The sequence below is a fragment of the Phalangium opilio genome, unplaced genomic scaffold (assembly GCF_054372755.1).
Source record: "Phalangium opilio isolate 3A_F unplaced genomic scaffold, DU_Popi_V2 ptg000329l_1, whole genome shotgun sequence".
NCBI classification, from domain to species: Eukaryota; Metazoa; Arthropoda; class Arachnida; order Opiliones; family Phalangiidae; genus Phalangium; species Phalangium opilio.
In genome coordinates, this window is record NW_028324226.1 from 5509750 (window position 1) to 5536634 (window position 26885).

At 38.6% G+C, this 26885-nt stretch overlaps 2 protein-coding genes and 4 long non-coding RNA genes across 12 annotated transcripts; 3 read left to right on the forward strand and 3 right to left on the reverse strand.

The window, feature by feature from the left end:
- The first annotated feature begins 25 nt into the window (after nucleotides 1-25).
- Nucleotides 26-3884, forward strand: BckdhB (Branched chain keto acid dehydrogenase E1 subunit beta). Its single transcript, XM_089859286.1, has 5 exons — nucleotides 26-259; nucleotides 342-419; nucleotides 1348-1550; nucleotides 1640-2200; nucleotides 3639-3884. The coding sequence occupies exons 1-5, from the start codon at nucleotides 154-156 to the stop codon at nucleotides 3777-3779; spliced, it is 1089 nt and encodes a 362-aa protein (XP_089715412.1). The 5' UTR covers nucleotides 26-153; the 3' UTR covers nucleotides 3780-3884.
- A 329-nt stretch (nucleotides 3885-4213) lies between these two features.
- On the forward strand, nucleotides 4214-11286 carry LOC149610489 (uncharacterized). 6 transcript variants are annotated; one of them, XR_016376474.1, is made up of 6 exons: nucleotides 4214-4552; nucleotides 4609-4703; nucleotides 4783-5829; nucleotides 5913-6095; nucleotides 8552-9259; nucleotides 9324-11286. It is a non-coding gene; the product is annotated as an uncharacterized LOC149610489 (long non-coding RNA). The 6 variants fall into 6 exon arrangements; XR_016376473.1 differs by having other exon boundaries at nucleotides 4609-5829; XR_016376470.1 differs by having other exon boundaries at nucleotides 4215-5829; nucleotides 9324-9858; nucleotides 9942-11286.
- LOC149610490 (uncharacterized) lies at nucleotides 10260-12285 on the reverse strand. Its single transcript, XR_016376475.1, has 3 exons — nucleotides 11365-12285; nucleotides 11076-11133; nucleotides 10260-10392 (listed from the first exon to the last, which is right to left on the reverse strand). It is a non-coding gene; the product is annotated as an uncharacterized LOC149610490 (long non-coding RNA).
- Nucleotides 12286-17301: 5016 nt separating this feature from the next.
- LOC149610491 (uncharacterized) lies at nucleotides 17302-18496 on the reverse strand. Of its 2 annotated transcripts, none has more exons than XR_016376614.1 (2): nucleotides 17849-18496; nucleotides 17302-17782 (listed from the first exon to the last, which is right to left on the reverse strand). It is a non-coding gene; the product is annotated as an uncharacterized LOC149610491 (long non-coding RNA). The 2 variants fall into 2 exon arrangements; XR_016376615.1 differs by having other exon boundaries at nucleotides 17302-17790.
- An 80-nt stretch (nucleotides 18497-18576) lies between these two features.
- On the forward strand, nucleotides 18577-20327 carry LOC149610492 (uncharacterized). Its single transcript, XR_016376811.1, has 3 exons — nucleotides 18577-18942; nucleotides 19174-19231; nucleotides 19915-20327. It is a non-coding gene; the product is annotated as an uncharacterized LOC149610492 (long non-coding RNA).
- A 278-nt stretch (nucleotides 20328-20605) lies between these two features.
- On the reverse strand, nucleotides 20606-26361 carry LOC149610493 (uncharacterized). The gene is made up of 5 exons (XM_089859541.1): nucleotides 26259-26361; nucleotides 24410-24571; nucleotides 24144-24326; nucleotides 20978-21685; nucleotides 20606-20913 (listed from the first exon to the last, which is right to left on the reverse strand). Exons 1-4 carry the CDS (start codon nucleotides 26359-26361, stop codon nucleotides 21603-21605), a joined length of 531 nt encoding a protein of 176 aa, XP_089715667.1. The 3' UTR covers nucleotides 20606-20913; nucleotides 20978-21602.
- Between the last annotated feature and the right edge of the window lie 524 nt (nucleotides 26362-26885).

Consider the following 26885-nt stretch of genomic DNA (forward strand, 5'->3'; position numbering starts at 1 on the left):
TTTTGGCGGGTTGAAGGTTTTCAATCTGGCATCCCTGTGCACAGTAGCAGACGACGACTGTACTGTCGCAACTTATGTTGCATCCGTGTCCTGCATCGCGGTCAATATTTAATTTTGAATATCATTTAAGTTTTATGTTTTAAACTAATTAAAATGCAGTCGTTTAAGTCAATTTTTAAAGTGCCTTTCAGATTACAAAGCATTAAGAGGTTTAGTTCTCATTTTACATATGTTCCTGATACTGTACCTGCTTCAGAAGGTGAGTTTGCGAAAGTTTAACATAAAGTTATTTGAAAATTGGCATGAATTATAAATAAATTTTTCCAATTTGTAATATAAAGGGGAGACTGCACGCATGAATATGTTCCAGTCTATAACCAATGCGTTAGATCTGGCTTTGGGAGCTGACCCAACAGCTGGTGAATTAATTTAAAGACATGGCTTCCATAACAAAGATTATGGACCATTCTATTAATTACCTAAGAGAAGCAAACCATAGCCCACTTGATCACGCACGCTGGTTGCATGCGCTCTAGAAGCCCCTTCAATCGACCCTAAGAATGAGAATAACATAGGTTCGGTCTAAAATTCAAACCCGTCTGGTTTTAACATGGGCGTCTATGGGAGGGGACCAGTTTTTTCAACGTTTTTGACAATATTAGTGCATCTACTGGTTCAAATCTCTTGAATTTTTAATGAGACGTGTATTGAAAGGTTTGATATTATCCTGTAAAATTTAAAGTCTTCAGCTATAATAGTTTTTTTTATAAAAAATAAAAATCATCACATAGTAGATAAATAAATCAATTTCTCTACTATGTGATGATTTTTATTTTTTATGAAAAAACTATTATAGCTGAAGACTTTAAATTTTACAGGATAATATCAAACCTTTCAATACACGTCTCATTAAAAATTCAAGAGATTTTAACCAGTAGATGCACTAATATTGTCAAAAATGTTGAAAAAACTGGTCCCCTCCCATAGACGCCCATGTTAAAACCAGACGGGTTTGAAAGTTTAGACCGAACCTATGTGAGGCGCCGCATACGCGAGTTAACATGTAAAAAAAATCGTTTGGACGGGCTTCTAGAGCGCGTGCAGCCAGCGTGATCAAGTGGGCTATGAGCAAACACACAAGGAGGGAGGCAACCATTTTAATTTTTCCCTCGCGTCAAGAAGCACCGCTAGAGGCAGTACGAGTTGGCTAACCTAATGAGTGTAGTGAGCAAGGGCTCCATCTGGCATTTGATTTAAATAACCTAAGATGTCAGCCATCCTCCTGTGTGTTGGTTTCTATACAAGTAATTAATGGAATAGTCTATAGCTTAATTCTCTTTATCATAGTTTTGTTTGGTGAAGACGTTGCATTTGGAGGAGTTTTTCGTTGTTCCGTTGGTCTTCAAGATAAATATGGGAAAGACAGGGTCTTCAACACACCATTATGTGAACAAGGAATCGCTGGTTTTGGTATTGGTTTAGCGGTAGCCGGTGCTACAGCCATTGCGGAAATACAGTTTGCTGATTATATTTTCCCTGCATTTGATCAGGTAAAACTACAATAAATTTTTTCTTTAGATTAGTATCAGTACAGAAGTGGATCGAGTAGACTGCGTGTATCCATCTCTTTTGTTTATAGATAGTAAATGAAGCGGCAAAACTTCGTTATCGAGCTGGAAATGAGTTCAACTGTGGCTCATTAACAATCAGAGCACCTTCAGGGGCAGTCGGACACGGAGCTTTGTATCACTCTCAAAGCCCGGAATCTTTTTTCGCTCATTGTCCCGGTGTTAAAGTCGTAATTCCCAGGGGACCAGCTCAAGCTAAAGGTCTTTTACTCGGTTGTATCAGAGACCAAAACCCTTGCATTTTTCTCGAACCTAAGATACTATATCGAATGGCTGTTGAACAAGTACCTCTTAGAGATTATACTTTGCCGCTTTCGAAAGCGGAAGTTATGGTGGAAGGAGATGATGTTACTTTAGTTGGTTGGGGAACCCAAGTTCACGTTTTGAAGGAAGTTTGTCAACTGGCTCAGGACAAGCTGAATGTTTCCTGCGAGTTAATTGATTTGGCTACTATCGTTCCATGGGATAAGGAGACGATAGTGGAATCTGTCAAGAAAACTGGACGCTTGCTCATTGCCCATGAAGCCCCATTGACCGGAGGTTTTGGTGCTGAAATCGCAGCGTCAATACAAGTAAATTAGGCTATTTCAATTTGCGTTTTATCATTTACCTGAGTATAGCAAATGGGAAATTGTTAAAGCAATCCATAAGCTAATGATCTACCATTAAGTATCTATGTCTGAATTCGATCTAGTCTGTCCGTTGCATCCTGTACTCCGTTTCACGTCAACTTGGTATTAATTTATAAGAGCGCTACTTGAGAAATAAAGGTTTTTCTTGTTTTTTTGTCAGCCGATCTCTCTTACACTCTTAGGTAAAAGAAACCGGGTGGGGGAGGAAACCTGCCAAACACCCATCGATAGTTACTTAGTGGTAGATCATTAGCTTATGAAAATACTAATAGAGCTATCTCAGTTATGGCGTCATTGCCTATAGGTAAAACGTCACGTGCTTAGTTAGCTTTGACAGTTGGTGGCCATGTTTGGTAGCGTGTTGGTTCTATGGGCAAATAGCATGTGTGACGTCACACTAAGGCTTCTGAGATAGCTCTATAGATCATCAGCTTATGAAAATACTAATAGATCATCAGCTTATGAAAATACTAATAGATCATGATCGGCTTATGAAAATACTAATAGAGCTATCTCAGTTGTGGCGTCAGTGCCTAGGTAAAACGTCACGGGTTTAGCTTTGGCAGTGGGCGGCCATGTTTGGTACCGCTTTGGTTCTATGGGCAAATAGCATGGGTGACGTCACACTAAGCCTTCTGAGATAGCTCTATAGATCATGTTCAGCTTATGGAAGTACTAAAATAGTTTAAAACGAGACAAATTTAGTTAATTTTGGTTGATGAGCTAAGCAAAGAAGACCATTTGGAAATTTCATTAGCCTATGTAGTTTGTACGTTAATGATCAGGGGTGTGCGAGTACTCGTTAAGTTCGAGTACTCGGTTCGAGTATCGAGCCGAGTACTCGACTCGATACTCGATAACAACACTTTGAGATACTCGAGAAAGATTCGAGTAGTTTTTTTAACATCTTAAATACTCGACAAATACTCGAATCCGAGGCTTATAAGTTATAACTATAGCAGACGATGAGCTCATGAGCATTTATTTTAAAAATCTGTTCAATGTTTAATTGATCACTAGCAATCTTTTTGAACTAGTTAGATATTAGATAATTGAACATCTTCGTTATTTTCAAGAAATTTACAAAATTACTACTCGACAAGTCAATATTTGAGACTCGATAATTACTCGAAAGAACCAAAATTTGAGCTATCTAAATACTCGATACTCGAAAGTATTTTTGATACTCGGCTCGATACTCGATAAGAAATTAGTTTCGATACTCGGACTCGGCTCGAAACCGAAAAAACGGGACTCGCACACCACTGTTAATGATAGATTTTAACTTCTCTTTAGTTTTAAATGTATGCGTTCCTTAGGGAAGTTCAAAGTAATAGGTTTTAAGTTAACCTTAAAACATTGCATTTGTATTTGCTAGGAATCTTGTTTTCTGAATCTTGAGGCTCCAATTCATAGAGTAACTGGATATGATACTCCGTTTCCACATATTTTTGAACAAGTGTACATTCCTGATAAATGGAGATGCTTAGAAGCTGTGCGAAAGCTCGTAAACTATTAAGAAGAATAAGAGAATAAGAAAAATAATTTGCCACAGTGTTTTATTATATTTTTGTATTTGTACGCGTTGTTATAAATTTATAAAATAGTTTATCATTTTTATAAACTTCTGTTACTTAATTTTATTATGTTATGAACTTAATTGCAAAATTTTAGGAGAGTTTTCAAAAACCACTAACCTTTTCAGTTGTGTCCAGTGTTGAGGCTGTTTCCTCCTCCCTACCAGTCTACCACGTGACCAAGAATGGAGTTAAGTGCTGGTAGGGTGAAAATATCTTGGATACTATATACACCCCTCACGGGTGAAGTGAAAATTCTTACTCCCCCGCCCTCATGTGTGGTGAGTAGTCTATACCACCCTGTGAAGTGAATAGTCTATAACCCCCTACCCCCCATTGAATTGTGTAGTCTAAAAGTTGTAATTGATTTTGAATTTTTCACTGTAGGAAAAAATAGCGTATCAAAATCAAAAACAGTTAACTTTTATTTCTTATTACAATTTTGCGACTAGCTGCCACCTAAGACCATTAAACACCGTGTTTAATGGTCGTAGTTGCCACTAAATATCAATCAACATGTCTAATGATATTTGAAGTTCTTCATCCTTTTCTGAACTATCCTTATTGGGTTTTACATAATTTCGGTGGCTACATCAGTAAGCATGGCTAGAGTACGAGAGTTTCCTTAGGAATCAAAATCCTGTAATGTGACTGACTAGTACCATACACTACTGCCCAACCTCATCCTCCTTGTCCAAAACATGCCTTTTAAAAGGTATTAGTTTATACAGCCAGATTGTCTAGCCCATAATTAATTAGTTTTACTTCAAGAAACCAAGGAACGCTTTTGCTGTAACGTTTGAAGCAAGCGCACATATCAGAAGTATATAATACTTCTCTTCGAGAGAAGTGTAGCACAAAGCGGGGTTAGTGTAACGTCACTCTTCCCAACATCGGAACATTTAGAGCAAGGTTACTAAAACGAATCACATACGCGATAAATAGGTCCCTCATCATTACTCTATTAGCGTTAAAATATTTGGCAAGACGCGCTTGTGCATTTTTGTCCCACGTCAAGACGAGGTTTGTGGGATGATTGCTGGGGATTTGGTGCCAAACAATTAATAGAATTCACCTTACGGCGCGATGCCCATTTGTAGTTTGATGAGCGGGAAAGCAAACTAAAAGGGTGAGTCTGGGAAGAATGACGTTACATAATTAAAGCATTAAGAGGATACAGAGTGTCATCCTTCTTCTATTATCCCCTTCTGGTATTATTGACCATTGTCATTACTGGAGGGAAGACTCGCATCTCTTGGGAATTGCGATTGCACCATTTTAGGTGGAATTTCTGATAGCGTTTTGACGTGTATTCCAACCAGATTATTCTCACAGGACACCCTATTTAAGAGGCGGCTAAACCTATAGAGTGCTGTCAGTTGTGACGTCAGATCCAAGGTTAAACGTCACGAGTCTGCCTTTAGCAATGGGCGGCCATGACAGTTACCGTTTTTTCTTTATAGGAAAACAGCATGGGCGACGTCACACGGGCGCTTCTGACAGCACTCTATAGTATCTTCTTTCTTCATACTATTTTAATTTTACTAATTTTCTAATTAAGAACAGGAATAATTAGGCCAAAACAAACAAAGATTTTGGAATATATTACACATTTCATTTCAGAACTTTTGATCAACGTAAAACTGGGTCCCCTGTAAAATGAATTAACTTTCATAGGAATTAGTTTAATTATTATGATTTCAGGTTTCGACCTATTGGACAAACATGTTTATAGGGTAGTTTTTCCAGCTGTAGGAATAGTGTTTTGGGCTGTTTAGAAAACATTATTAAATTATAATTAACTGAATTATTAGTTATATTCGAAAATAGAAACGATAAAATTGAAACGCACGCTCCCGCCATATTTTGAAGTTTGCCTAACTTCAGCAGCGCCATCTAGCGGTACGTGTTTGCAGCCAATAAGTCTATTCATTCATTTGGGACGTTTGCGGTGCAAACTTGCCGCAGCGTTTTTCTGCGCGATCTTTACTGGTAAATATTTTGATTTTATTTATATTTTAAGGGTTACTTTGCATTAAATACCAATGTTTTATCGCAACCGATCGGAAATTAAGCGTCGCAAGTGGAAAATTTATGCTTAACCGTGCCAAATACGTTTGTTAATTACGACCAAGGCTTAGTGGCCCACGTTGCCGTTGGCAGTGCAGCGTGCAAGTGTTACTACGACCAAGGCTTAGTATCCTATGTCTTTTGGGAAGTTGGCTTGAAGCTGTTGCCCATTTCAATGGTGGCTCCAGGTAAATATTTTATTTATATATTAAGGGTTAATTTGGATTAAATACCAAAGCTTTATCGCAACCGAATGGAAATTAATCGTTACCCCCATTCCGTTATCGATATTAAGTATCTAGACAATATCCAGGGTTGTCTTTCGGACACCAAATCCCAACTAGACTCCGACAACTACCAAGGGAAGTACAACTTTCTATTCTTGGTTGGTCTTCCCTAACAACGCGTCGCAAATATTTTGACCTTTTAAGCTTGTTCAAAATCTTAAACTCCCCTAATCAAACTTATTTTTCTGATGCCCCTTCTATCGCTCCCACAAGGAGTCATGGTAGAAAATTATTCCACCGATATGCCCGTAAAAACCAGCTTAAGCACTCCTTAATCTTATTAATTGCGCATTGCATTTATTCCTGGTTTTACTATTCAATCTTTTTAGTCGGTTTAAAAGTAATTCAAAGTGATTATTTAATTGATATTTCAAGATTGACTCTAAACCGTATTAATATAAGGCTTGTTGGGGGCGCATTGAGTTCCCCATCCAACCATACTAAAATCTGGGTGTACCTCGTATGAGCAGTTCCCGGTAGAGCAGTTCTCGAAATAGCAACCGCGATTCCAAAGAAACAGCGGTGTTTTTCAAAACTACTGTTTTAGAAATAGTGGTGTTTGTGTTGAAATTTGGGCATTTCTTAACAATACAGTTGTATTCGTTGGTTGCAAAAACTACCTTTTTCTGTGATCATTTAATCAGTAATGTGACCCACTAACCGATCATGTTTATGAATTTTTTTTAAAGTACACTTAAATATTGTACTATTCTTCAGGCTGTGTCAGTTTATAATTCTCATACCAGGATAGAAAAATAATTCGAGAAACGTTCTTTTATTTCAGAAGTAGATAATTGTAACCAGTGATTTTTGGGAAAAGACATATTATAATTCGAGAAAGGTTATTTTATTTCGGAAGTAGATAATTGTAAACAGTAATTTTTGGGAAAATGCATATTATAATTCGAGAAAGGTTATTTTATTTCTGAAGTATATATTGTAAACAGTAATTTTTGGGAAAAGGCATATTATAATTCGAGAAAGGTTATTTTATTTCGGAAGTAGATAATTGTAAACAGTAATTTTTTTGGAAAAGGCGTAACATTGTTACACTATTTCCAAAATATTACTAACGAAACAAAACCTAACCTGACCTGACCTAATACTATTTAGTTGAAATAATCAACTTTAACCTAACCAAATTATCCATATCTGACCAAGTTCTTTTTGAGTTCATATAACCCAGCTGGGCCAGTTTACACCATAATAAACAACTATCGTTTTTCGCATATCTGTTTTTCCGCTCTTTAGAGAAATGCCTTTACGGTACGCCGCGTTTACGAGAACCGCTGTATCGGTAATTGCCGTAACGGGTAAACTGCCATTTCGAGAACCGCTATTTAGGGAACTGCTGTTATGAAATCCGCTCATACGGGAACTGCTCATGTGAGGGCTTCCCCTAAAATCTTGGGGGTCGAGTAAATAGGGGCCAATTAATTGAGGAAAGTGTTCGCTAACATACCCCCTCCATAGGAATAGCATTGCACCCAGCTTTGAAGGCTCATAACTCTGGTTCTACTAGAGATTCCCTTTGAGTATGTTATAGTCCTATATGCCCCCTCCCCATCCAACCATACTTAGGACTTGGGATTAAGACAAACAGGGGCCGAGTAAGTAAGTGAAACGTTCACAAACATACCCCTTCCATAGGAATAGCATTACACCCAACTTTGGAGAATCATAGCTCTGGTTATACTAGAGATGTGAAGATGCCCTTTGAGTATGTTTTATTCAGGTCCGGATTAGGGAGGGGGGGTGAGGAGTTACTGGCCCACGGGCGCAATGCTTGTTGGGGGCACATTGACAGGGTTCGTACACGACCTGGAAATTCTGGAAAACCTGGAAAAGTCAGGGAAATTGAAAATGGGCCTAAAAGGTCAGGGAAAAGTCAGGGAAATTGAAAATGGACCTAAAAAGTCAGGGAAATGTCAGGGAAAAATATATTGAAGGGAAATTTAAAGTCTGGATAACAGTATAAGGGTGACCAGAAAATGTGTTGTCTGAGATTTGACCTGAGCCCCAAATTCGCGGAACTCGCTTCGCTCGCTCCAGTTATTTACGATTGCTTTACTCATTGTAAATGGTCAGGGAAATTTGTGGAATTTAGTCAGGGAAAACCTGGAAAAGTCAGGGAATTTCATTTCAAAAATTTTGTACGAACCCTGATTGAGTCAAACTATTCCCCCTTAGCAACATGCCAACATTTGCCGTTCCTTTTTTTTCGAATTAAGGGGGCGCGCGCATTATCTCGGCCCCCGGGTTCAAAATTGCTTAATCCGGCCCTGAAAACACTTGTGCCATTTAAGTTGATAATAATTTTAATCTGTATTTGATTGTTTGAATTTTATTTTTTATAGCTACCATCTGTTTCCAAAGGAGAAATTTATGTTGGATTCTAGAATCAATAACTATTTTTTTGGCAAAAGGCACCCAATATTAATCAGGTCAATAAACCCATTACAATCCCCTTCTTAATTGAGGTCTACACTTTTTTTATCCGTTGAAAGGGAATCTCATTACCAAAACTATTTAGACAGCCAATTATTAGGGTATTTAGTTTATTACCTAATATTCTATTTATTGTTAGAAGGGAAGCGCTTTGTGTCCTTTAATTTTTAGGGATTTTTCTTTTCGCCAGGACATAAATAAAATCTTACTTATGGAATAGGTGAACACTGGTCCTAGCCCTCCCTTTTAAGAATAATGAACGCGTAATCAGGATTTCAAGGGTGAGATTCCCTTTGCGGTATTAAGGTATCTAGTTTATGGTTTTAATTTTAAATATTTTTAGGGGAAAAGCGTTTGGCAACTCCTTGAGGGAGTTTTGTAGGATTTAAATAAATTTACGATTTATGTTTAAGGTAGAAGGTTGCTTATACGCTTTGTCCTTTAAAAGTAAACACGATTTTAAGCGGGGTTTAAGGCGAGGCTTAGCTTTTTACGGTATTCTTTCCCTATTACTGTTACGAGTGTGCCTTTTATGCCAAAAAAATAGTCATTTGTCTTATGCCTGAACATTTTGCGTTACGTCTAGCGAAAATACTCGAGTGGACTTTCGTATTAAGGTAATTAATTTCAAGTTATTCGTGTGCCTTTTTCCAAATAATAATTCGAATTTTTCTTGCACAGGAAGAAGTGGACGTCTGCAAGTGGACTTTCATTGGAAATCCCATGCTAAGGACGAAGTTTCCTGGTTTTGGGTGCTCCACAGCGGGCTTTAGTTTAAATTTAATAAGTTCCGAGTTGAATAGGGACTTGTTAAATTTAAATTGGGCCCGCAAGCCTGATGTTAGGCTTGGTAACTTGGTTTCATTAAAAAGTTTCGTTATTAGACTAGGGCCAAAAAAAACAATCGATTTACTTATAATCATTTTTTTGACCTTTTTTTTATTATTTTTAAAAAAAATTAATTTTTTTATGTATTTTTTGATAAATTTTTAATTTTTTTTTAATGTGGTTTTTTCTCTATTTTATTTAAAAATAAGCTTTAAAGGGGTCCAAAAAAACTCCCTAAGTCCAGACATTAAAAAATTGAAGCCAAGTCTAGTATCGAAAAAATTCAAAGTAAAGAAAGAACGAGGTTTAAGGCAAAATTTATTCAATAAGAAACAAAAAAAGCAAGTGTTTACAAAAATTTCGAACAAAAAAATTATTAAAGGGTTTTGTAAGTTAAAGTTTGAACGCAAAAAAAATAAGTGGTTACATGTAAAATTTTCAAGTAAAAAAGATGTATTTTGTGTCTTCTAGCTTCGATGATTTTCTCCGTATCGAGTCAATGTTGAGAGACATGGCAAGTCCATAAGAAGACATCGTGTAATGGAATCCAACAAAGCTTGTCATCAGCAATGATACATAGCAAGTCCAGAACAGCGGAAGTCATTGTGCAACGTCAATCCAACAAAGCTTGTCATCAGCAATGATACATAGCAAGTCCAGAACAGCGGAAGTCATTGTGCAACGTCAATCCAACAAAGCTTGTCATCAGCAATGATACATAGCAAGTCCAGAACAGCGGAAGTCATTTTGCAACGTCAATCCAACAAAGCTTGTCATCAGCAATGATACATAGCAAGTCCAGAACAGCGGAAGTCATTGTGCAACGTCAATCCAACAAAGGATGTCATCAGGAATGAAAAGTCATCGGGAAAGATAGTTCTCATAATGACCAGCGACGGAAAAATCCAAGAATATCAGCTGCCTGTATAAATGAAAACATATAACACATCTTAAACTATTGCCTACTTTTGGGCGGTCCTTATTTAAAAAACTAGCTACTAAATATAGAGGGAAAGATCAATTACCACTGACTAATTGCCACCCCAAATTAAAGAAAGGCTTGATTACCGTGATTCCCACCCTTAAATAAATAAATACTCTGGCTAAATAATTATTTCCCATAATCGGGAATACCATAATTTTGGGAAAACTAGCCATTTAATTTCAAATTAAATTATGTTACTTAATAACGAAAATAATTTAAAATATCCCCCAAATTAATTTTAGAAAAGCCGGCCATTAGTTGAATTAAATTGCGTGCCCCTTTCAATAGTTTAAAAATTTAAATTATTCCCCAAATTAATTTAATTAAAATCTGCCATTTATTTATTTAAAACTATTGCCACAGGTAGAACCCATAAATAAAAAATTGAGTCGAAATGGGACAAGGCTTAACTTAGGCTTAGGGCAACTGTCCACGTGTCTTAAAATTCTCTCTGCGGAACTTGATTTTCGAAAATCTATAGCTTTATCTCTAAATTAATTAACAATAGCCCCTAAACTAATTTTAGGAAAACCCGCTATTTATTTATTTTAAAACTATTCCCACAGAGAGACCCCGTATATAACTAGGGTTTAAATGGGACGAGGCTTAGGGCAACTTACCTCCTGTTCTAAAATTCTCTCGGCGGGACTTGATCTCCGAAAATCTGTCGCTTTATACCTAAATTAATTACGTACCCCGTTTAATATCTAATAATAATAATACGCCCTAAACTAATTATTAAGGGATTCTCTCTTGCCCAACATCTCGTTGTAAAATTTTGTGGTACTTGATTTTCAATAAATGAATAAAATTCACTAACATTTAACCTAATTAATTTAAATGCTTGAAATAAAATAAATAATTTAAGGGGGGCTAGATGAGTTTGGATTATTGTAAAGTTAGGCTTACGGACTGTTAAAGCACCACGAGGCCAAGCAATGGCCGCCAAGAGCTTCGAATTCAGCTTGCATCCTCGGGAAAAACGATCAGAGAAATGGCGGAACGATCAAGAATCGACTAAGAAAGCCGGGATCACGATCGGCTGAGCGCGAAAGATTTTTCCAAGCGACCTTCTCGACTGCTTCCAGGCAACGAATGAACCAGCTGAGCGGGAAATGTTTTTCCAAGTGACCTCGACGGCTTCCAAACATCGAAATGAGCCGGCTGACTCGTAACGATCAACTAAGCAAATTTTCAACGTCGGGGGGCGCTAAAAGCTCCTATGCGCGGACTCGAGTGCGCCATATCCCAGGCACGAAATTCATATAGCTGAACACCGCTAGGCCTAAATGAATGAACGCTAGGCCTAAATGAATGAACTCTAGGCCTAAATGAATGAACGCTAGGCCTAACTGAATGGACAATCATTACCTTTTACCATTAACATCTGTGGTGACGTCACAAGTCAATTACCTCGTTGACGTCATAGGTGACGTCACAGGATATGACGTCATAGGTGACGTCACCGGATATGACGTCATGACACGTCACCGGATATGACTTCATGTCGCGTCACCGGATATGACGTTACCCCCTGCTGGGACCCCCTGCTGTTTCCATACTATTACCGCCTGCTGGGACCCCCTGCTGTTACCCCCTATTGTTTCCATACTGTTACCCCCTGCTGTTTCCATACTGTTACCCCCTGCTGTGACCCCCTGCTGTTTCCATACTATTACCCCCTGCTGGGACCCCCTGCTGTTTCCATACTATTACCCCCTGCTGGGACCCCCTGCTGTTTCCATACTATTACCCCCTGCTGTGACCCCCTGCTGTTTCCATACTATTACCCCCTGCTGTGACCCCCTGCTGTTTCCATACTGTTACCCCCTGCTGTGACCCCCTGCTGTTTCCATACTGTTACCCCCTGCTGTGACCCCTGCTGTTTCCATACTGTTACCCCCTGCTGTTAACCCCTGCTGTGACCCCCTGCTGTTTCCATACTATTACCCCCTGCTGGGACCCCCTGCTGTTTCCATACTATTACCCCCTGCTGTGACCCCCTGCTGTTTCCATACTATTACCCCCTGCTGTGACCCCCTGCTGTTTCCATACTATTACCCCCTGCTGTGACCCCCTGCTGTTTCCATACTATTACCCCCTGCTGTTTCCATACATACAGGGGGTCACAGCAGGGGGTCCCAGCAGGGGTTAACAGAAGGGGGTCACAGCAGGGGTTAACAGTATGGAAACAGCAGGGGGTCACAGCAGGGGGTAATAGTATGGAAACAGCAGGGGGTCCCAGCAGGGGGTAATAGTATGGAAACAGCAGGGGGTCCCAGCAGGGGGTAATAGTATGGAAACAGCAGGGGGTCCCAGCAGGGGTTAACAGCAGGGGGTAACAGTATGGAAACAGCAGGGGGTCACAGCAGGGGGTAACAGTATGGAAACAGCAGGGGGTAACAGTATGGAAACAATAGGGGGTAACAGCAGGGGGTCCCAGCAGGCGGTAATAGTATGGAAACAGCAGGGGGTCCCAGCAGGGGGTAACGTCATATCCGGTGACGCGACATGAAGTCATATCCGGTGACGTGTCATGACGTCATATCCGGTGACGTCACCTATGACGTCATATCCTGTGACGTCACCTATGACGTCAACGAGGTAATTGACTTGTGACGTCACCACAGATGTTAATGGTAAAAGGTAATGATTGTCCATTCAGTTAGGCCTAGCGTTCATTCATTTAGGCCTAGAGTTCATTCATTTAGGCCTAGCGTTCATTCTAGGAGAGCGGTCGCTCTCTTAGATAAGACTTGATACTCCCTCTAATGCTAAAGGAGGGTTCTTTGATTGGCTGTAACTTTTTTCGTATTGTGTTTGCCGCTTTGAAATTTTGCCAGTGAACTAAAATTTGGGCCCTACTTTTGTGGTTAAAATTTCAAAGAGATCCAACTAATAGTTAAAGTGTTAGTGACATAATTTTCGTCACCCACAAACTTAAAATGCTAAAAAAATCCTTGAAAAATCTAGTTTATTATGATATGTTTACTTTTGTATTTGGTTTCGTAGAAATTTGTAAAATTGCAATCAAAGTTTAGTGTTTGGAAAAGGCCTAGTTAAAATTTTGTTTCGCTTGATGACGTAGTAAGGAGAAACTTTCACTCTAGATGTCGCTCACGTGACGCCTGTTAGTGTCTCAGCCTAAGTGTTAAGCCTATTTTATTCAGATTCGCGCGGCATTAGTAGACTCGGGAGTCTCGGGCGCGCGCGTTTGGCTTTTCCGCGAGATGCCGTGAGTGACGTAGCAAGGAGAAAACCCGCCAAAAATCTTCTTCGCAAATTTGCTTTTGCCCCCCAAAATTTCAAGTTTTCAAAGTGTTTTTTCTGTGTTTTCCTTCATATTTAAATATTAATCAAGCATATTTTTGGAATCAGAAGAGTTTATACTCTCAAAAAAGTAAGGTTTTCTTTAGATTTGAGATAATTTTTAAATCACGTCGCTATTCCTTTAATTCTATAATGAAAAAAGTTGTTAAGGGTGGTTTTAGAATCCATAAAATTATTAAGACATTTGGTGAAAGATACTATATTGTTCCATAGAGATAACATGGGATTTTTTTGAAAAATGACCTTAATTGCGATCGTGTATAAAGAAAACTATTCATTCGTTACGTTTGGGAACCATCTTAAATGAAAGATAACAGTCCATAGATGTGCCTTTTCTTAGTTTCATTAAGATAAATTAAGTTTAAGTATTGATTTTTATCATTATTAACACATACTTTGACTTACGTTGTTTTGGGTATTGGAATTACGGCGTTTTACCACTGTTAGAGACACGCATTTTAGCCCTCATTTTTTATGTTGGACTTACGGCGTTTTTGTTGTGATGCACTTCGTCAGAGGGATATTATCAAGAAAAACATGGCGTTTGAGCTCTTGTAGGTGCTTTGCCCGGGTTCTTGTGGGTACTTGTGGGTTCTTGTGGGTACTTGTGGGTGCTTGTAGGTACTTGTGGGTACTTGTGGGTGCTTGTAGGTACTTGTGGGTGCTTGTAGGTACTTGTGGAACATGTGGGTTCTTGTGGGTACATGTGGGTTCTTGTGGGTACATGTGGGTACTTGTAGGTACTTGTGGGTTCTTGAGGGTGCTTGTAGGTACTTGTGGGTTCTTGTGGGTACTTGTGGGTTCTTGTGGGTGCTTGTAGGTACTTGTGGGTTCTTGTGGGTACTTGTGGGTTCTTGTGGGTGCTTGTAGGTACTTGTGTGTTCTTGTGGGTACTTGTGGGTGCTTGTAGGTACTTGTGGGTGGTTGTAGGTGCTTGTGGATACTTGTAGGTACTTGTGGGTGCTTGTAGGTACTTGTGGGTGCTTGTAGGTACTTGTGGGTGCTTGTAGGTACTTGTGGGTTCTTGTAGGTACTTGTGGGTTCTTGTAGGTACTTATGGGTACTTGCAGGTACTTGTGGGTGCTTGTAGGTACGTGTGGGTACTTGTAGGTACTTGTGGGTACTTGTATGTACTTGTGGGTGCTTGTGGGTACTTGTTGGTACTTGTGGGTACTTGTGATACTTGTGGGTACTTGTAGGTACTTGTGGGTGCTTGTAGGTACTTGTGGGTACTTGTGGGTACTTGTGAGTTCTTGTAGGCACTTGTAGGTACTTGTGGGTACTTGAAGGTACTTGTAGGTACTTGTGGGTGCTTGTAGGTACGTGTGGGTACTTGTAGGTACTTGTGGGTACTTGTATGTACTTGTGGGTGCTTGTGGGTACTTGTTGGTACTTGTGGGTACTTGTTGGTACTTGTGGGTACTTGTGGTACTTGTGGGTGCTTGTAGGTACTTGTGGGTACTTGTGGGTACTTGTGAGTTCTTGTAGGCACTTGTAGGTACTTGTGGGTACTTGAAGGTACTTGTAGGTACTTGTGGGTACTTGTGGATACTTGTAGGTACTTGTGGATACTTGTAGGTACTTGTGGGTACTTGTAGGTACTTGTAGGTACTTGTGGGTACTTGTAGGTACTTGTGGGTACTTGTAGGTACTTGTGGGTACTTGTGGGTACTTGTGGGTGCTTGTAGGTACTTGTGGGTACTTGTATGTACTTGTGGGTGCTTGTGGGTACTTGTTGGTACTTGTGGGTACTTGTAGGTACTTGTGGGTGCTTGTGGGTGCTTGTGGGTACTTGTGGGTGCTTGTGGGTACTTGTGGGTGCTTGTGGGTACTTGTGGGTACTTGTAGGTACTTGTGGGTACTTGTAGGTACTTGTAGGTTTTTGTGGGTACTTGTAGGTACTTGTGGGTACTTGCAGGTACTTGTAGGTACTTGTGGGTACTTGTGGGTACTTGTGGATACTTGTGGGTACTTGTGGATACTTGTAGGTACTTGTGGGTACTTGTAGGTACTTGTGGGTACTTATGGGTACTTGCAGGTACTTGTGGGTGCTTGTAGGTACGTGTGGGTACTTGTAGGTACTTGTGGGTACTTGTATGTACTTGTGGGTGCTTGTGGGTACTTGTTGGTACTTGTGGGTACTTGTGATACTTGTGGGTACTTGTAGGTACTTGTGGGTGCTTGTAGGTACTTGTGGGTACTTGTGGGTACTTGTGAGTTCTTGTAGGCACTTGTAGGTACTTGTGAGTTCTTGTAGGCACTTGTAGGTACTTGTGGGTACTTGAAGGTACTTGTAGGTACTTGTGGGTACTTGTGGATACTTGTAGGTACTTGTGGGTACTTGTAGGTACTTGTGGGTACTTGTAGGTACTTGTAGGTACTTGTGGGTACTTGTAGGTACTTGTGGGTACTTGTGGGTACTTGTAGGTACTTGTGGGTACTTGTGGGTACTTGTGGGTGCTTGTAGGTACTTGTGGGTACTTGTATGTACTTGTGGGTACTTGTGGGTGCTTGTGGGTACTTGTTGGTACTTGTGGGTACTTGTAGGTACTTGTGGGTGCTTGTGGGTGCTTGTAGGTACTTGTGGGTGCTTGTGGGTACTTGTGGGTGCTTGTGGGTACTTGTGGGTGCTTGTGGGTACTTGTGGGTACTTGTAGGTACTTGTGGGTACTTGTGGGTACTTGTGGGTACTTTTAGGTACTTGTGGGTACTTGTAGGTACTTGTGGGTACTTGCAGGTACTTGTAGGTACTTGTGGGTACTTGTAGGTACTTGTGGGTACTTGTGGGTACTTGTGGGTACTTGTGGATACTTGTAGGTACTTTTGGGTACTTGTAGGTACTTGTGGGTACTTGTGGGTACTTTTAGGTACTTGTGGGTACTTGTAGGTACTTGTGGGTACTTGTGGGTGCTTGTAGGTGCTTGTAGGTGCTTGTGGATACTTGTAGGTGCTTGTGGGTGCTTGTAGGTACTTGTGGGTACTTGTATGTACTTGTGGGTACTTGTAGGTACTTGTGGGTGCTTGTGGGTGCTTGTAGGTACTTGTGGGTGCATGTGGGTACTTGTGGGTTCTTGTAGGTACATGTGGGTACTTGTGGGTACTTGTGGGTACTTGTAGGTACTTGTGGGTACTTGAGGGTACTTGTAGGTACTTGTGGGTACTTGTAGGTACTTGTGGGTACTTGTAGGTACTTGTGGGTACTTTTAGGTACTTGTGGGTACTTGTGGGCGCTTGAACTTTTAGGGTAGCCCTGACTATATATTGTTTAAGGTTTTAAGCTTAATATTAAACAGACGTTAGTTTATGCTGCAAAAAAGTTTGAAATTGACAATCTCGGATCGTCTTTATGAAGTTTTAAGGATATCCGAATTTCATATTGGGCTTATGACAATTTTGAGCTAAATGTTAAACGGACATAAATCAGCATTTTTAAAAATTTTGTAAAATTGTCAATTTGGTCCTATTTCTGGAATTTTTAGGGGGGCGCATCGCGTTTCAATAAATGATTGGTAAAAATTGTATTATGTTAATTACAATAAGAATACAAACTTTTATTGATTTACTTTTTTTTTTGAAGTATCATTATAACTAAATGTCTGATTGAGCTAAAGTTATGGTCCCCTTTATATATGTTTCTGCTTAGTGCAGATTTTGAAAATGTAATACAGTTTCTTAACATTCTTAATTAAAATGAAGACTGAAGGAACAGATATTAATCAAAAATGTCTTGATTAGAATCAAGACCTAAAAAGTATCGATAAGACTGAGGGTATCACTTGTCTGAAGGATCAGATATTAATTTTTCTTTTTAATTGAAACTTAAATGCATGCTTAAGAAAAAACAACGTTCCATTACCGTTTTTCGTTGAAATAAATTATTTTACTGGTAATCAATTTCAAAAATTTACTTATCTCGGCTTTTCGACCACAATTCCATTCCCCGAAAACATTTTATCATTACATTAATTACTTTTGGGAGATAACGTGTCAAAAAAACCTTGAAAACTATAAAAAGCTGTAATAGCGGTCTGTTTAGCCATGACAACAACCTTTTAAAAGTTACCAGGGAAAATTGATGTAAACTGAAGTTGAAATTTCATCATGTGCGACCTGCGGCCCAGAAACTCTCCCATAGTCCCAGTGTGTGTAGAACATAATTTTTTCGCTGTTATCTGCCAAAATAGATCTTTCTAGGTAGTGCCGCCTCCTCACTTGAATTTTACATGATATATTAAGGTTTGAACGAACAAAATTCTAGATTACTATTTTCACTACCATGTCCCTCTGCTACCTTGAAGCAAACTTTCCTCTCTTTTTGCTGCTCATTACCGGTGCCATTCTCTTGACTTTCTGTTCGTTATAACTACTATGATGTTACTGTCCCTATTGAATTTGGCGCCATTGGTTTTAGAATAATTATAATGTTCCACTGCGAAGAGTGCCGGTCACGAATGGGGATGTAACGTCTTTAGGAACCTTTTAAAACGCAAAACCATACACGTACTCTCCCAAAAGTAATTAATGTAATGATAAAATGTTTTCGGGGAATGGAATTGTGGTCGAAAAGCCGAGATAAGTAAATTTTTGAAATTGATTACCAGTAAAATAATTTATTTCAACGAAAAACGGTAATGGAACGTTGTTTTTTCTTAAGCATGCATTTAAGTTTCAATTAAAAAGAAAAATTAATATCTGATCCTTCAGACAAGTGATACCCTCAGTCTTATCGATACTTTTTAGGTCTTGATTCTAATCAAGACATTTTTGATTAATTCATTTAGGCCTAGCGGTGTTCAGCTATATGAATTTCGTGCCTGGGATATGGCGCACTCGAGTCCGCGCATAGGAGCTTTTAGCGCCCCCCGACGTTGAAAATTTGCTTAGTTGATCGTTACGAGTCAGCCGGCTCATTTCGATGTTTGGAAGCCGTCGAGGTCACTTGGAAAAACATTTCCCGCTCAGCTGGTTCATTCGTTGCCTGGAAGCAGTCGAGAAGGTCGCTTGGAAAAATCTTTCGCGCTCAGCCGATCGTGATCCCGGCTTTCTTAGTCGATTCTTGATCGTTCCGCCATTTCTCTGATCGTTTTTCCCGAGGATGCAAGCTGAATTCGAAGCTCTTGGCGGCCATTGCTTGGCCTCGTGGTGCTTTAACAGTCCGTAAGCCTAACTTTACAATAATCCAAACTCATCTAGCCCCCCTTAAATTATTTATTTTATTTCAAGCATTTAAATTAATTAGGTTAAATGTTAGTGAATTTTATTCATTTATTGAAAATCAAGTACCACAAAATTTTACAACGAGATGTTGGGCAAGAGAGAATCCCTTAATAATTAGTTTAGGGCGTATTATTATTATTAGATATTAAACGGGGTACGTAATTAATTTAGGTATAAAGCGACAGATTTTCGGATATCAAGTCCCGCCGAGAGAATTTTAGAACAGGAGGTAAGTTGCCCTAAGCCTCGTCCCATTTAAACCCTAGTTATATACGGGGTCTCTCTGTGGGAATAGTTTTAAAATAAATAAATAGCGGGTTTTCCTAAAATTAGTTTAGGGGCTATTGTTAATTAATTTAGAGATAAAGCTATAGATTTTCGAAAATCAAGTTCCGCAGAGAGAATTTTAAGACACGTGGACAGTTGCCCTAAGCCTAAGTTAAGCCTTGTCCCATTTCGACTCAATTTTTTATTTATGGGTTCTACCTGTGGCAATAGTTTTAAATAAATAAATGGCAGATTTTAATTAAATTAATTTGGGGAATAATTTAAATTTTTAAACTATTGAAAGGGGCACGCAATTTAATTCAACTAATGGCCGGCTTTTCTAAAATTAATTTGGGGGATATTTTAAATTATTTTCGTTATTAAGTAACATAATTTAATTTGAAATTAAATGGCTAGTTTTCCCAAAATTATGGTATTCCCGATTATGGGAAATAATTATTTAGCCAGAGTATTTATTTATTTAAGGGTGGGAATCACGGTAATCAAGCCTTTCTTTAATTTGGGGTGGCAATTAGTCAGTGGTAATTGATCTTTCCCTCTATATTTAGTAGCTAGTTTTTTAAATAAGGACCGCCCAAAAGTAGGCAATAGTTTAAGATGTGTTATATGTTTTCATTTATACAGGCAGCTGATATTCTTGGATTTTTCCGTCGCTGGTCATTATGAGAACTATCTTTCCCGATGACTTTTCATTCCTGATGACATCCTTTGTTGGATTGACGTTGCACAATGACTTCCGCTGTTCTGGACTTGCTATGTATCATTGCTGATGACAAGCTTTGTTGGATTGACGTTGCAAAATGACTTCCGCTGTTCTGGACTTGCTATGTATCATTGCTGATGACAAGCTTTGTTGGATTGACGTTGCACAATGACTTCCGCTGTTCTGGACTTGCTATGTATCATTGCTGATGACAAGCTTTGTTGGATTCCATTACACGATGTCTTCTTATGGACTTGCCATGTCTCTCAACATTGACTCGATACGGAGAAAATCATCGAAGCTAGAAGACACAAAATACATCTTTTTTACTTGAAAATTTTACATGTAACCACTTATTTTTTTTGCGTTCAAACTTTAACTTTAATAATTTTTTTGTTCGAAATTTTTGTAAACACTTGCTTTTTTTGTTTCTTATTGAATAAATTTTGCCTTAAACCTCGTTCTTTCTTTACTTTGAATTTTTTCGATACTAGACTTGGCTTCAATTTTTTAATGTCTGGACTTAGGGAGTTTTTTGGACCCCTTTAAAGCTTATTTTTAAATAAAATAGAGAAAAAACCACATTAAAAATTTTTTTTTTAAAAAATTAAAAAATACATAAAAAAAATTAATTTTTTTTAAAAATAATAAAAAAAGAAGCAAAAAAAGGTCAAAAAAATGATTATAAGTAAATCGATTGTTTTTTTTGGCCCTAGTCTAATAACGAAACTTTTTAATGAAACCAAGTTACCAAGCCTAACATCAGGCTTGCGGGCCCAATTTAAATTTAACAAGTCCCTATTCAACTCGGAACTTATTAAATTTAAACTAAAGCCCGCTGTGGAGCACCCAAAACCAGGAAACTTCGTCCTTAGCATGGGATTTCCAATGAAAGTCCACTTGCAGACGTCCACTTCTTCCTGTGCAAGAAAAATTCGAATTATTATTTGGAAAAAGGCACACGAATAACTTGAAATTAATTACCTTAATACGAAAGTCCACTCGAGTATTTTCGCTAGACGTAACGCAAAATGTTCAGGCATAAGACAAATGACTATTTTTTTGGCATAAAAGGCACACTCGTAACAGTAATAGGGAAAGAATACCGTAAAAAGCTAAGCCTCGCCTTAAACCCCGCTTAAAATCGTGTTTACTTTTAAAGGACAAAGCGTATAAGCAACCTTCTACCTTAAACATAAATCGTAATTTTATTTAAATCCTACAAAACTCCCTCAAGGAGTTGCCAAACGCTTTTCCCCTAAAAATATTTATAATTAAAACCATAAACTAGATACCTTAATACCGCAAAGGGAATCTCACCCTTGAAATCCTGATTACGCGTTCATTATTCTTAAAAGGGAGGGCTAGGACCAGTGTTCACCTATTCCATAAGTAAGATTTTATTTATGTCCTGGCGAAAAGAAAAATCCCTAAAAATTAAAGGACACAAAGCGCTTCCCTTCTAACAATAAATAGAATATTAGGTAATAAACTAAATACCCTAATAATTGGCTGTCTAAATAGTTTTGGTAATGAGATTCCCTTTCAACGGATAAAAAAAGTGTAGACCTCAATTAAGAAGGGGATTGTAATGGGTTTATTGACCTGATTAATATTGGGTGCCTTTTGCCAAAAAAATAGTTATTGATTCTAGAATCCAACATAAATTTCTCCTTTGGAAACAGATGGTAGCTATAAAAAATAAAATTCAAACAATCAAATACAGATTAAAATTATTATCAACTTAAATGGCACAAGTGTTTTCAGGGCCGGATTAAGCAATTTTGAACCCGGGGGCCGAGATAATGCGCGCGCCCCCTTAATTCGAAAAAAAAGGAACGGCAAATGTTGGCATGTTGCTAAGGGGGGAATAGTTTGACTCAATCAGGGTTCGTACAAAATTTTTGAAATGAAATTCCCTGACTTTTCCAGGTTTTCCCTGACTAAATTCCACAAATTTCCCTGACCATTTGCAATGAGTAAAGCAATCGTAAATAACTGGAGCGAGCGAAGCGAGTTCCGCGAATTTGGGGCTCAGGTCAAATCTCAGACAACACATTTTCTGGTCACCCTTATACTGTTATCCAGACTTTAAATTTCCCTTCAATATATTTTTCCCTGACATTTCCCTGACTTTTTAGGTCCATTTTCAATTTCCCTGACTTTCCCTGACCTTTTAGGCCCATTTTCAATTTCCCTGACTTTTCCAGGTTTTCCAGAATTTCCAGGTCGTGTACGAACCCTGTCAATGTGCCCCCAACAAGCATTGCGCCCGTGGGCCAGTACCCCCTCACCCCCCCTCCCTAATCCGGACCTGACTAAAACATACTCAAAGGGCATCTTCACATCTCTAGTATAACCAGAGCTATGAGCCTCCAAAGTTGGGTGTAATGCTATTCCTATGGAAGGGGTATGTTTGTGAACGTTTCACTTACTTACTCGGCCCCTGTTTGTCTTAATCCCAAGTCCTAAGTATGGTTGGATGGGGAGGGGGCATATAGGACTATAACATACTCAAAGGGAATCTCTAGTAGAACCAGAGTTATGAGCCTTCAAAGTTGGGTGCAATGCTATTCCTATGGAGGGGGTATGTTAGCGAACACTTTCCTCAATTAATTGGCCCCTATATTTACTCGACCCCCAAGATTTTAGGGGAAGCCCTCACATGAGCAGTTCCCGTATGAGCGGATTTCATAACAGCAGTTCCCTAAATAGCGGTTCTCGAAATGGCAGTTTACCCGTTACGGCAATTACCGATACAGCGGTTCTCGTAAACGCGGCGTACCGTAAAGGCATTTCTCTAAAGAGCGGAAAAACAGATATGCGAAAAACGATAGTTGTTTATTATGGTGTAAACTGGCCCAGCTGGGTTATATGAACTCAAAAAGAACTAGGTCAGATATGGATAATTTGGTTAGGTTAAAGTTGATTATTTCAACTAAATAGTATTAGGTCAGGTCAGGTTAGGTTTTGTTTCGTTAGTAATATTTTGGAAATAGTGTAACAATGTTACGCCTTTTCCAAAAAAATTACTGTTTACAATTATCTACTTCCGAAATAAAATAACCTTTCTCGAATTATAATATGCCTTTTCCCAAAAATTACTGTTTACAATATATACTTCAGAAATAAAATAACCTTTCTCGAATTATAATATGCATTTTCCCAAAAATTACTGTTTACAATTATCTACTTCCGAAATAAAATAACCTTTCTCGAATTATAATATGTCTTTTCCCAAAAATCACTGGTTACAATTATCTACTTCTGAAATAAAAGAACGTTTCTCGAATTATTTTTCTATCCTGGTATGAGAATTATAAACTGACACAGCCTGAAGAATAGTACAATATTTAAGTGTACTTTAAAAAAAATTCATAAACATGATCGGTTAGTGGGTCACATTACTGATTAAATGATCACAGAAAAAGGTAGTTTTTGCAACCAACGAATACAACTGTATTGTTAAGAAATGCCCAAATTTCAACACAAACACCACTATTTCTAAAACAGTAGTTTTGAAAAACACCGCTGTTTCTTTGGAATCGCGGTTGCTATTTCGAGAACTGCTCTACCGGGAACTGCTCATACGAGGTACACCCAGATTTTAGTATGGTTGGATGGGGAACTCAATGCGCCCCCAACAAGCCTTATATTAATACGGTTTAGAGTCAATCTTGAAATATCAATTAAATAATCACTTTGAATTACTTTTAAACCGACTAAAAAGATTGAATAGTAAAACCAGGAATAAATGCAATGCGCAATTAATAAGATTAAGGAGTGCTTAAGCTGGTTTTTACGGGCATATCGGTGGAATAATTTTCTACCATGACTCCTTGTGGGAGCGATAGAAGGGGCATCAGAAAAATAAGTTTGATTAGGGGAGTTTAAGATTTTGAACAAGCTTAAAAGGTCAAAATATTTGCGACGCGTTGTTAGGGAAGACCAACCAAGAATAGAAAGTTGTACTTCCCTTGGTAGTTGTCGGAGTCTAGTTGGGATTTGGTGTCCGAAAGACAACCCTGGATATTGTCTAGATACTTAATATCGATAACGGAATGGGGGTAACGATTAATTTCCATTCGGTTGCGATAAAGCTTTGGTATTTAATCCAAATTAACCCTTAATATATAAATAAAATATTTACCTGGAGCCACCATTGAAATGGGCAACAGCTTCAAGCCAACTTCCCAAAAGACATAGGATACTAAGCCTTGGTCGTAGTAACACTTGCACGCTGCACTGCCAACGGCAACGTGGGCCACTAAGCCTTGGTCGTAATTAACAAACGTATTTGGCACGGTTAAGCATAAATTTTCCACTTGCGACGCTTAATTTCCGATCGGTTGCGATAAAACATTGGTATTTAATGCAAAGTAACCCTTAAAATATAAATAAAATCAAAATATTTACCAGTAAAGATCGCGCAGAAAAACGCTGCGGCAAGTTTGCACCGCAAACGTCCCAAATGAATGAATAGACTTATTGGCTGCAAACACGTACCGCTAGATGGCGCTGCTGAAGTTAGGCAAACTTCAAAATATGGCGGGAGCGTGCGTTTCAATTTTATCGTTTCTATTTTCGAATATAACTAATAATTCAGTTAATTATAATTTAATAATGTTTTCTAAACAGCCCAAAACACTATTCCTACAGCTGGAAAAACTACCCTATAAACATGTTTGTCCAATAGGTCGAAACCTGAAATCATAATAATTAAACTAATTCCTATGAAAGTTAATTCATTTTACAGGGGACCCAGTTTTACGTTGATCAAAAGTTCTGAAATGAAATGTGTAATATATTCCAAAATCTTTGTTTGTTTTGGCCTAATTATTCCTGTTCTTAATTAGAAAATTAGTAAAATTAAAATAGTATGAAGAAAGAAGATACTATAGAGTGCTGTCAGAAGCGCCCGTGTGACGTCGCCCATGCTGTTTTCCTATAAAGAAAAAACGGTAACTGTCATGGCCGCCCATTGCTAAAGGCAGACTCGTGACGTTTAACCTTGGATCTGACGTCACAACTGACAGCACTCTATAGGTTTAGCCGCCTCTTAAATAGGGTGTCCTGTGAGAATAATCTGGTTGGAATACACGTCAAAACGCTATCAGAAATTCCACCTAAAATGGTGCAATCGCAATTCCCAAGAGATGCGAGTCTTCCCTCCAGTAATGACAATGGTCAATAATACCAGAAGGGGATAATAGAAGAAGGATGACACTCTGTATCCTCTTAATGCTTTAATTATGTAACGTCATTCTTCCCAGACTCACCCTTTTAGTTTGCTTTCCCGCTCATCAAACTACAAATGGGCATCGCGCCGTAAGGTGAATTCTATAATTGTTTGGCACCAAATCCCCAGCAATCAACCCACAAACCTCGTCTTGACGTGTGACAAAAATGCACAAGCGCGTCTTGCCAAATATTTCAACGCTAATAGAGTAATGATGAGGGACCTATTTATCGCGTATGTGATTCGTTTTAGTAACCTTGCTCTAAATGTTCCGATGTTGGGAAGAGTGACGTTACACTAACCCCGCTTTGTGACACACTTCTCTCGAAGAGAAGTATTATATACTTCTGATATGTGCGCTAGCTTCAAACGTTACAGCAAAAGCGTTCCTTGGTTTCTTGAAGTAAAACTAATTAATTATGGGCTAGACAATCTGGCTGTATAAACTAATACTTTTTAAAAGGCATGTTTTGGACAAGGAGGATGAGGTTGGGCAGTAGTGTATGGTACTAGTCAGTCACATTACAGGATTTTGATTCCTAAGGAAACTCTCGTACTCTAGCCATGCTTACTGATGTAGCCACCGAAATTATGTAAAACCCAATAAGGATAGTTCAGAAAAGGATGAAGAACTTCAAATATCATTAGACATGTTGATTGATATTTAGTGGCAACTACGACCATTAAACACGGTGTTTAATGGTCTTAGGTGGCAGCTAGTCGCAAAATTGTAATAAGAAATAAAAGTTAACTGTTTTTGATTTTGATACGCTACTTTTTCCTACAGTGAAAAATTCAAAATCAATTACAACTTTTAGCTTCTTTACTTTTGTGTTTTTACGCGCTTCTTATTCTCACCAATTTAGAAATTTTATAATGGGACCGGTAAAATTAATTAATGCAAGGGTCACTGGTCCCAAGGACCAGTTTAATAATTCCAACATGAGGGGTCACTGGTCCGGAGGACCACTAACAAAATCCACCTTATTTCCAGCCCTGACGGTAGCGCGTGTTTTTTTTTCCCACCTCCAGTATTTTTTATTTTTCCCACGAGGTTTTCCAGCGCTGATATCCAGACGGCGCTAGTATCGACTTGTGTACTTTTTAGTATAGGGAGCAGGGAGCACATTATCCAAAGGAGAGTCAGAGATAGAAGAGGGAAGGTACTTTATAACGGCCGGGCACCCTGGCTCTTACGCGCATCTAACTCGGCGCACAGCCGAGGAGTAAGACGTCACGTGATCCTTTGAGAGGGAAATTCAAAAAGAGTAAACCCGAAAATACGGTTAGAGAGAGGCTAACATTACACACTAGCACTAGAGATCAGCATACAGCTTTGTCTACGGTTAATTTACAATTTTTAATAATTTGTAAGCCTAAAAATGGTTTCCTATAAGAAATGTTGTTACAAAAACTGTTACAATAATACGAAAAACTGTAGCCCCGATATTATATTCATTTCATTCCGGCATTCCCCAAACATAAAACCATATTTGACCTATGTAAAAGATGGATTATTTCGTACGGTAGAACTGATTTAACCACGGAAAAGATAAAAAGAACACATGTGCGCCCCTTGAACAACAGAGCAGTGTCCCAATGCCTCGAATTATTGCGACAGCCACGGTAATAACAATACTTTATTATAACCAT

Coding starts and splice junctions, on each gene's coding strand:
- BckdhB (XM_089859286.1), top strand. CDS start 154: ATGCAGTCGTTTAAGTCAATTTTTAAAGTGCCTTTCAGATTACAAAGC. Junction 1,551..1,639: donor TTTTCCCTGCATTTGATCAG/GTAAAACTACAA, acceptor TTTTGTTTATAG/ATAGTAAATGAAGCGGCAAA. Junction 2,201..3,638: donor AAATCGCAGCGTCAATACAA/GTAAATTAGGCT, acceptor TGTATTTGCTAG/GAATCTTGTTTTCTGAATCT.
- LOC149610493 (XM_089859541.1), bottom strand. CDS start 26,361: ATGTGCTCCCTGCTCCCTATACTAAAAAGTACACAAGTCGATACTAGC. Junction 24,572..26,258: donor AAAAATAAAAAATACTGGAG/GTGGGAAAAAAA, acceptor ATTCGAAAATAG/AAACGATAAAATTGAAACGC. Junction 24,327..24,409: donor TTTCTGCGCGATCTTTACTG/GTAAATATTTTG, acceptor TCGGAAATTAAG/CGTCGCAAGTGGAAAATTTA.